This window comes from Oncorhynchus mykiss, chromosome 18, assembly GCF_057628025.1.
Source record: "Oncorhynchus mykiss isolate SJ-2025 chromosome 18, ASM5762802v1, whole genome shotgun sequence".
Classification (NCBI taxonomy): Eukaryota; Metazoa; Chordata; class Actinopteri; order Salmoniformes; family Salmonidae; genus Oncorhynchus; species Oncorhynchus mykiss.
In genome coordinates this window covers 7070001-7081046 of record NC_143039.1, presented here as the reverse complement: position 1 = coordinate 7081046, position 11046 = coordinate 7070001, and the positions used below count along the sequence as shown (strand labels likewise).

Below are 11046 nucleotides of genomic sequence, written 5' to 3'. Positions count from 1 at the left end.
ACAAAAGTGAATTTAGTCTTTACTACTATAGCCCACAGAAACCGATTTGAATAACACATAAATCGCAGAAAAGACAGTCCAATAAATCCTAAGGAATAATGTTTAAGGTTTTGAAGTGTCTGTATATCTCGGAGATCTAAGAAAGCTCAGGAAATATATTAGGCTGTTGGACACATTTAACCCCTTGTTATTTTTGTTGACACATAACCGCCTCCATACTTCCATTCATTTGTATGGGTTACCTTCAGACAAGTCCCATGACGCCGTCATGAGTCATCTTTCCATAGAGTGGTCTGAACGCTACTAGTTTTGTAGGCCAAACCGTTCAGATGCTAATAAACATTTTTGTGATATCTCATGGTCTAACCGCTGTAGCTCGGGCCACCTTCCACCCCAGATGTGGAAGACACATACAGGCAGATTGAGACGCAGCCCATGCAAAAACATTTCTCTTAACTTCATCTGACAGATTTGGCTGGGGATGTTATTTAGATTGACACGAGGGGTGCGTCAATAGATTTAAGGATTTCTGTTAAAGCCAGAACACTTGTCATATTTATTAGACCCGTGTAGTTCCACGCTTTGTCCACAGAAGGTGCTGTTGCAGACTTTTACAGTAAAGATTGTCACTAGTTACCACAGCCACAAAGCATTTTTTTAGACTTCTTTTAAAGGTTTAAGCATAAGGTTAGCAGTGTGCTTAAGGTTATGTTTAAACCCAGATTTTAAGAAATTGTAGGAATAGTCAAGAGTTTAGCCATAATTATGACTGTGGTATCTAGGAACGACCACTAAAAGAGGGGGTGCCTGATTTCTCGACCACTGATGATGACGTCCCCCCACGGCTCTTGTAGCCATAGCAGCCGAACACGACAACGGTCGTAAACACAAAAAAAAAAAACGGATTCCAGAAATATTTTTCTCACTGAAGAGATCTTTACAAAGGAATATTACCTTTACTTTTGTTGTTGTTTTGTTTTACCTGACAACGCCAGCTGTACGTAAAACTAGCTAAGGTCGCTAGCAGCGCCTAAATTGTATGCTAGCTAGGTTCGCTAACTAACATTAGCTAGCTGCATTGTATGCTAGCTAGGTTAGCTAACTGACGTTAGCTAGCTACATTAGCTTAGCTTGTTAACATTGTCTAGCCGCTATCTTTTGCAGTTTGTGAAAAATACCAAACATAATATTTTGCTAGTGTAGTTTAGCAAGGAAACTTACCTGCTAATGTCATTAGCTAGTTCTCGCTAACGTTACAAGCTGGCCAATATTTTATATTGCTTTTAAATAGTTAGGATTTTTTTTAAATCTTATTAACACTTTGTTCTAGCTAGCTAATTTGTGTAGGTAGATAAAGTAAACACAATGATATAGTTAGAGAAACAGCAAGTACACTCACTAGTACTAGCTGTGGCTAGTGTTTTTAGTTTGACAGTCCGACGATGTCAAAGAATGCCACTTTTATTGGCCCCTAGGCCTAACTCATGCAGCTGTATGGTGATAATGAGCTGAAATGCCGAATAGAGGCATTTGATTCATTCAGAATCGCTGCTACATGAATCTTTTCCGACAATTATCTGAGTTTGGACAACAATGTTTAGTCTGATGGCGAATTGTTGCAACTGGTTGAAACGCTGGCGGCAGCCCGCAAGGTGAGTGCATGAAGTATCATTCCATGTGTAACTCTCTGTGTTGTTGTATGTGTCGAACTGCTATGCTTTATCTGGGCCAGGTCGCAGTTGCAAATGAGAACTTGTTCTCAACTAGTTTACCTGGTTAAATAAAAAAAATGACTAGTTAGCTAACGGAAGTTAAATTGTCTGGTTATGTATTTAAATATTCACACTATTTTTGATTTATTGGCTATTTGATTTGTGAATGTGGTACCAGTGCTGCCAGCCAGCCACCCAGTTCACCCCATGTCAGAATCTGTGATTTCATATAATGTCTTGTTCGCTATATACAGTGCCTTGCGAAAGTATTCGGCCCCCTTGAACTTTGAGACCTTTTGCCACATTTCAGGCTTCAAACATAAAGATATAAAACTGTATTTTTTTGTGAAGAATCAACAACAAGTGGGACACAATCATGAAGTGGAACGACATTTATTGGATATTTCAAACTTTAACAAATCAAAAACTGAAAAATTGGGCGTGCAAAATTATTCAGCCCCCTTAAGTTAATACTTTGTAGCGCCACCTTTTGCTGCGATTACAGCTGTAAGTCGCTTGGGGTATGTCTATCAGTTTTGCACATCGAGTGACTGAAATTTTTTCCCATTCCTCCTTGCAAAACAGCTCGAGCTCAGTGAGGTTGGATGGAGAGCATTTGTGAACAGCAGTTTTCAGTTCTTTCCACATATTCTCGATTGGATTCAGGTCTGGACTTTGACTTGGCCATTCTAACACCTGGATATGTTTATTTTTGAACCAGTCCATTGTAGATTTTGCTTTATGTTTTGGATCATTGTCTTGTTGGAAGACAAATCTCCGTCCCAGTCTCAGGTCTTTTGCAGACTCCATCAGGTTTTCTTCCAGAATGGTCCTGTATTTGGCTCCATCCATCTTCCCATCTATTTTAACTATCTTCCCTGTCCCTGCTGAAGAAAAGCAGGCCCAAACCATGATGCTGCCACCACCATGTTTGACAGTGGGGATGATGTGTTCAGCTGTGTTGCTTTTACGCCAAACATAACGTTTTGCATTGTTGCCAAAAAGTTCCATTTTGGTTTCATCTGACCAGAGCACCTTCTTCCACATGTTTGGTGTGTCTCCCAGGTGGCTTGTGGCAAACTTTAAACAACACTTTTTATGGATATCTTTAAGAAATGGCTTTCTTCTTGCCACTCTTCCATAAAGGCCAGATTTGTGCAATATACGACTGATTGTTGTCCTATGGACAGAGTCTCCCACCTCAGCTGTAGATCTCTGCAGTTCATCCAGAGTGATCATGGGCCTCTTGGCTGCATCGCTGATCAGTCTTCTCCTTGTATGAGCTGAAAGTTTAGAGGGACGGCCAGGTCTTGGTAGATTTGCAGTGGTCTGATACTCCTTCCATTTCAATATTATCGCTTGCACAGTGCTCCTTGGGATGTTTAAAGCTTGGGAAATCTTTTTGTATCCAAATCCGGCTTTAAACTTCTTCACAACAGTATCTCGGACCTGCCTGGTGTGTTCCTTGTTCTTCATGATGCTCTCTGCGCTTTTAACGGACCTCTGAGACTATCACAGTGCAGGTGCATTTATACGGAGACTTGATTACACACAGGTGGATTGTATTTATCATCATTAGTCATTTAGGTCAACATTGGATCATTCAGAGATCCTCACTGAATTGCTGCACTGAAAGTAAAGGGGCTGAATAATTTTGCACGCCCAATTTTTCAGTTTTTGATTTGTTAAAAAAGTTTAAATATCCAATAAATGTCGTTCCACTTCATGATTGTGTCCCACTTGTTGTTGATTCTTCACAAAAAAATACAGTTTTATATCTTTAAGTTTGAAGCCTGAAATGTGGCAAAAGGTCGCAAAGTTCAAGGGGGCCAAATACTTTCGCAAGGCACTGTATCACCCAACAGAGATGTGTGGTATATAGCATGCTGCTGCCTGATTACCGGGTAGTCATGTAACCAGTGACTAAGGTGCTAAACTACAGCCACTTTTGGCAGCTGTCACTCCTTAAAACTGCAGAAGTACTCCCCCTCTCTCCGGGGGCCGGATTAAAAAGGCATAAACCCCAGGGCTGTTATTCTGTATGTTCTCTTTCATTCTGTTTGATTTCATGACATGCCTATTCTTACTATAACAAATATATATATATATATATATGTGTGTTGTTGACTGTGATAAAGGCACAGGATCGTAGGCAGTGTGTGAGTTTCAAGTTTGGGGGAAGCTTATTTTCACTATAAAAATGCACTTTTTATTATTAATAAGCATTCGTAGCATCATTACATTTGCATACTGATGTAAGATAATGTGATGAGTAGATTGGATAGTCATAATTTAGGCTGATAATATAACCCAATCACTGTTGGCAAAAAAAAAGGTTTGACACATGGCTTGACAGTGTATAGTGTGGAGTAGGCCTAGGTTATAGGCCCGGGTTCCCCAACTTGTGGCCGGAAGGTGGTTTTATTTGGCCCCCCAAATTCTTAGAATTTGTTTTCTTTCCCCCCCCCCCTCCATTGTTGGACATAAGACTGTAAAAACACCCAGGAAATCGGCTCCAAGTAATTTTTTAGTTAAGGAATATGTTCCCATTTATTCCCACCATAATAGAGAGTCACGTGATCCTATACAAACGTAATCAGGGTTTGAAATGATTATTTTAGTATCATATCTGTTTGGGCTTCTTGTAGTCAATTTGCAGTCTACAAATGATTTGTATGTTCAGGCCCCCCGACCATCCGCTCCAGAAAAAACACCGTCCCTCAGCTGAATCTTGTTGATGATCCCTGCTATAGGCTACGTTTCTGCTATAGGCTATAGGCTACGTTTCTGCTATAGGCTATAGGCTACGTTTCTGCTATAGGCTATAGGCTACGTTTCTGCTATAGGCTATAGGCTACGTTTCTGCTATAGGCTATAGGCTACGTTTCTGCTATAGGCTATAGGCTACGTTTCTGCTATAGGCTATAGGCTACGTTTCTGCTATAGGCTACGTTTCTGCTATAGGCTATAGGCTACGTTTCTGCTATAGGCTATAGGCTACGTTTCTGCTATAGGCTATAGGCTACGTTTCTGCTATAGGCTACGTTTCTGCTATAGGCTACGTTTCTGCTATAGGCTATAGGCTACGTTTCTGCTATAGGCTATAGGCTACGTTTCTGCTATAGGCTATAGGCTACGTTTCTGCTATAGGCTATAGGCTACGTTTCTGCTATAGGCTATAGGCTACGTTTCTGCTATAGGCTACGTTTCTGCTATAGGCTACGTTTCTGCTATAGGCTATAGGCTACGTTTCTGCTATAGGCTATAGGCTACGTTTCTGCTATAGGCTATAGGCTACGTTTCTGCTATAGGCTATAGGCTACGTTTCTGCTATAGGCTATAGGCTACGTTTCTGCTATAGGCTACGTTTCTGCTATAGGCTATAGGCTACGTTTCTGCTATAGGCTACGTTTCTGCTATAGGCTATAGGCTACGTTTCTGCTATAGGCTATAGGCTACGTTTCTGCTATAGGCTATAGGCTACGTTTCTGCTATAGGCTATAGGCTACGTTTCTGCTATAGGCTATAGGGTACGTTTCTGCTATAGGCTATAGGCTACGTTTCTGCTATAGGCTACGTTTCTGCTATAGGCTACGTTTCTGCTATAGGCTACGTTTCTGCTATAGGCTATAGGCTACGTTTCTGCTATAGGCTATAGGCTACGTTTCTGCTATAGGCTACGTTTCTGCTATAGGCTATAGGCTACGTTTCTGCTATAGGCTACGTTTCTGCTATAGGCTACGTTTTGTGCTGTAAATGCTAACATCAGAGACATTGACTTGCATTGGTTTTGTGCTGTAAATGCTAACATCAGAGACATTGACTTACATTGGTTTTGTGCTGTAAATGCTAACATCAGAGACATTGGTTTTGTGCTGTAAATGCTAACATCAGAGACATTGGTTTTGTGCTGTAAATGCTAACATCAGAGACATTGACTTGCATTGTTTTTGTGCTGTAAATGCTAACATCAGAGACATTGGTTTTGTGCTGTAAATGCTAACATCAGAGACATTGACTTGCATTGTTTTTGTGCTGTAAATGCTAACATCAGAGACATTGTTTTTGTGCTGTAAATGCTAACATCAGAGACATTGACTTGCATTGGTTTTGTGCTGTAAATGCTAACATCAGAGACATTGACTTGCATTGGTTTTGTGCTGTAAATGCTAATACGATGGAGACAGTGACAAACTATCCATTTAAGGCCACATCCCAGGCCATTCATTGTGTAAATACCTTCATTATGCAAAACATTTTAATAAATGACTGAAAAAGATAAGCACCAAATAAGATCTGGAAGTGTTCATCTTTTCCTGTTGGTGTTGAGGCATACAGCTGTCTCTACACAACCAATGGGGTGGGTTTATCTGGGGAACAGCTGGCTCTACACAACCAATGGGGTGGGTTTATCTGGTGAACAGCTGGCTCTACACAACCAATGGGGTGGGTTTATCTGGTGAACAGCTGGCTCTACACAACCACTGGTGTGGGTGGGTTTATCTGGTGAAAAGCATGAGTTGGTGGAGGGGCCGACCTGACGGCCGGAACAGTTGGTGGAGGGGCCGACCTGACGGCCGGAACAGTTGGTGGAGGGGCCGACCTGACGGCTGGGAACAGTTGGTGGAGGGGCCGACCTGACGGCCGGAACAGTTGGTGGAGGGGCCGACCTGACGGCCGGAACAGTTGGTGGAGGGGCCGACCTGACGGCCGGGAACAGTTGGTGGAGGGGCCGACCTGACGGCCGGAACAGTTGGTGGAGGGGCCGACCTGACGGCTGGGAACAGTTGGTGGAGGGGCCGACCTGACGGCCGGAACAGTTGGTGGAGGGGCCGACCTGACGGCCGGAACAGTTGGTGGAGGGGCCGACCTGACGGCTGGGAACAGTTGGTGGAGGGGCCGACCTGACGGCCGGAACAGTTGGTGGAGGGGCCGACCTGACGGCCGGGAACAGTTGGTGGAGGGGCCGACCTGACGGCCGGAACAGTTGGTGGAGGGGCCGACCTGACGGCTGGGAACAGTTGGTGGAGGGGCCGACCTGACGGCCGGAACAGTTGGTGGAGGGGCCGACCTGACGGCCGGAACAGTTGGTGGAGGGGCCGACCTGACGGCCGGAACAGTTGGTGGAGGGGCCGACCTGACGGCCGGAACAGTTGGTGGAGGGGCCGACCTGACGGCTGGGAACAGTTGGTGGAGGGGCCGACCTGACGGCTGGGAACAGTTGGTGGAGGGGCCGACCTGACGGCCGGAACAGTTGGTGGAGGGGCCGACCTGACGGCCGGAACAGTTGGTGGAGGGGCCGACCTGACGGCTGGGAACAGTTGGTGGAGGGGCTGACCTGACGGCTGGGAACAGTTGGTGGAGGGGCCGTTCTGACGGCTGGGAACAGTTGGCGGAGGGGCCGACCTGACGGCTGGGAACAGTTGGCGGAGGGGCCGACCTGACGTCTGGGAACAGTTGGCGGAGGGGCCGACCTGACGTCTGGGAACAGTTGGCGGAGGGGCCGACCTGACGGCTGGGAACAGTTGGCGGAGGGGCCGACCTGGCGGCTGGGAACAGTTGGCGGAGGGGCCGACCTGACGGCTGGGAACAGTTGGCGGAGGGGCCGACCTGACGGCTGGGAACAGTTGGCGGAGGGGCCGACCTGACGGCTGGGAACAGTTGGCGGAGGGGCCGACCTGACGGCTGGGAACAGTTGGCGGAGGGGCCGACCTGACGGCTGGGAACAGTTGGCGGAGGGGCCGACCTGACGGCTGGGAACAGTTGGCGGAGGGGCCGACCTGACGGCTGGGAACAGTTGGCGGAGGGGCCGACCTGACGGCTGGGAACAGTTGGCGGAGGGGCCGACCTGACGGCTGGGAACAGTTGGCGGAGGGGCCGACCTGACGGCTGGGAATAGTTGGCGGAGGGGCCGACCTGACGGCTGGGAACAGTTGGCGGAGGGGCCGACCTGACGGCCGGGAACAGTTGGTGGAGGGGCCGACCTGACGGCCGGGAACAGTTGGTGGAGGGGCCGACCTGACGGCCGGGAACAGTTGGTGGAGGGGCCGACCTGACGGCTGGGAACAGTTGGTGGAGGGGCCGACCTGACGGCTGGGAACAGTTGGTGGAGGGGCCGACCTGACTGCTGGGAACAGTTGGTGGAGGGGCCGACCTGACGGCCGGGAACAGTTGGTGGAGGGGCCGACCTGACGGCCGGAACAGTTGGTGGAGGGGCCGACCTGACGGCCGGGAACAGTTGGTGGAGGGGCCGACCTGACGGCTGGGAACAGTTGGTGGAGGGGCCGACCTGACGGCCGGGAACAGTTGGTGGAGGGGCCGACCTGACGGCCTGAACAGTTGGTGGAGGGGCCGACCTGACGGCTGGGAACAGTTGGCGGAGGGGCCGACCTGACGGCTGGGAACAGTTGGTGGAGGGGCCGACCTGACGGCCGGAACAGTTGGTGGAGGGGCCGACCTGACGGCAGACAGTCTTCTCCTTGTATGAGCTGAAAGTTTAGAGGGACGGCCAGGTCTTGGTAGATTTGCAGTGGTCTGATACTCCTTCCATTTCAATATTATCGCTTGCACAGTGCTCCTTGGGATGTTTAAAGCTTGGGAAATCTTTTTGTATCCAAATCCGGCTTTAAACTTCTTCACAACAGTATCTCGGACCTGCCTGGTGTGTTCCTTGTTCTTCATGATGCTCTCTGCGCTTTTAACGGACCTCTGAGACTATCACAGTGCAGGTGCATTTATACGGAGACTTGATTACACACAGGTGGATTGTATTTATCATCATTAGTCATTTAGGTCAACATTGGATCATTCAGAGATCCTCACTGAATTGCTGCACTGAAAGTAAAGGGGCTGAATAATTTTGCACGCCCAATTTTTCAGTTTTTGATTTGTTAAAAAAGTTTAAATATCCAATAAATGTCGTTCCACTTCATGATTGTGTCCCACTTGTTGTTGATTCTTCACAAAAAAATACAGTTTTATATCTTTAAGTTTGAAGCCTGAAATGTGGCAAAAGGTCGCAAAGTTCAAGGGGGCCAAATACTTTCGCAAGGCACTGTATCACCCAACAGAGATGTGTGGTATATAGCATGCTGCTGCCTGATTACCGGGTAGTCATGTAACCAGTGACTAAGGTGCTAAACTACAGCCACTTTTGGCAGCTGTCACTCCTTAAAACTGCAGAAGTACTCCCCCTCTCTCCGGGGGCCGGATTAAAAAGGCATAAACCCCAGGGCTGTTATTCTGTATGTTCTCTTTCATTCTGTTTGATTTCATGACATGCCTATTTTTACTATAACATATATATATATATATGTGTGTTGTTGACTGTGATAAAGGCACAGGATCGTAGGCAGTGTGTGAGTTTCAAGTTTGGGGGAAGCTTATTTTCACTATAAAAATGCACTTTTTATTATTAATAAGCATTCGTAGCATCATTACATTTGCATACTGATGTAAGATAATGTGATGAGTAGATTGGATAGTCATAATTTAGGCTGATAATATAACCCAATCACTGTTGGCAAAAAAAAAGGTTTGACACATGGCTTGACAGTGTATAGTGTGGAGTAGGCCTAGGTTATAGGCCCGGGTTCCCCAACTTGTGGCCGGAAGGTGGTTTTATTTGGCCCCCCAAATTCTTAGAATTTGTTTTCTTTCCCCCCCCCCCTCCATTGTTGGACATAAGACTGTAAAAACACCCAGGAAATCGGCTCCAAGTAATTTTTTAGTTAAGGAATATGTTCCCATTTATTCCCACCATAATAGAGAGTCACGTGATCCTATACAAACGTAATCAGGGTTTGAAATGATTATTTTAGTATCATATCTGTTTGGGCTTCTTGTAGTCAATTTGCAGTCTACAAATGATTTGTATGTTCAGGCCCCCCGACCATCCGCTCCAGAAAAAACACCGTCCCTCAGCTGAATCTTGTTGATGATCCCTGCTATAGGCTACGTTTCTGCTATAGGCTATAGGCTACGTTTCTGCTATAGGCTATAGGCTACGTTTTTGCTATAGGCTATAGGCTACGTTTCTGCTATAGGCTATAGGCTACGTTTCTGCTATAGGCTATAGGCTACGTTTCTGCTATAGGCTATAGGCTACGTTTCTGCTATAGGCTATAGGCTACGTTTCTGCTATAGGCTATAGGCTACGTTTCTGCTATAGGCTACGTTTCTGCTATAGGCTATAGGCTACGTTTCTGCTATAGGCTATAGGCTACGTTTCTGCTATAGGCTATAGGCTACGTTTCTGCTATAGGCTACGTTTCTGCTATAGGCTACGTTTCTGCTATAGGCTATAGGCTACGTTTCTGCTATAGGCTATAGGCTACGTTTCTGCTATAGGCTATAGGCTACGTTTCTGCTATAGGCTATAGGCTACGTTTCTGCTATAGGCTATAGGCTACGTTTCTGCTATAGGCTACGTTTCTGCTATAGGCTATAGGCTACGTTTCTGCTATAGGCTATAGGCTACGTTTCTGCTATAGGCTATAGGCTACGTTTCTGCTATAGGCTATAGGCTACGTTTCTGCTATAGGCTATAGGCTACGTTTCTGCTATAGGCTACGTTTCTGCTATAGGCTATAGGCTACGTTTCTGCTATAGGCTACGTTTCTGCTATAGGCTATAGGCTACGTTTCTGCTATAGGCTATAGGCTACGTTTCTGCTATAGGCTATAGGCTACGTTTCTGCTATAGGCTATAGGGTACGTTTCTGCTATAGGCTATAGGCTACGTTTCTGCTATAGGCTACGTTTCTGCTATAGGCTACGTTTCTGCTATAGGCTACGTTTCTGCTATAGGCTACGTTTCTGCTATAGGCTATAGGCTACGTTTCTGCTATAGGCTATAGGCTACGTTTCTGCTATAGGCTACGTTTCTGCTATAGGCTATAGGCTACGTTTCTGCTATAGGCTACGTTTCTGCTATAGGCTATAGGCTACGTTTTGTGCTGTAAATGCTAACATCAGAGACATTGACTTGCATTGGTTTTGTGCTGTAAATGCTAACATCAGAGACATTGACTTACATTGGTTTTGTGCTGTAAATGCTAACATCAGAGACATTGGTTTTGTGCTGTAAATGCTAACATCAGAGACATTGGTTTTGTGCTGTAAATGCTAACATCAGAGACATTGACTTGCATTGGTTTTGTGCTGTAAATGCTAACATCAGAGACATTGGTTTTGTGCTGTAAATGCTAACATCAGAGACATTGGTTTTGTGCTGTAAATGCTAACATCAGAGACATTGACTTGCATTGTTTTTGTGCTGTAAATGCTAACATCAGAGACATTGGTTTTGTGCTGTAAATGCTAACATCAGAGAC

The 11046-nt window shown here is 45.9% G+C and overlaps 1 protein-coding gene across 1 annotated transcript in view; it reads left to right on the top strand.

Moving 5' to 3' along the window:
- Positions 1–821: 821 nt before the first annotated feature.
- LOC149975371 (ADP-ribosylation factor-like protein 13B) overlaps positions 822–11046 on the top strand; it is a 54676-nt gene continuing 44451 nt past the window's right edge. The window contains exon 1 of the mRNA XM_090207008.1: positions 822–1652. Within this exon, the coding sequence (XP_090063134.1) occupies positions 1594–1652 (59 nt within the window). The 5' untranslated portion in view covers positions 822–1593. The remainder of the gene's footprint in view (positions 1653–11046) is intronic.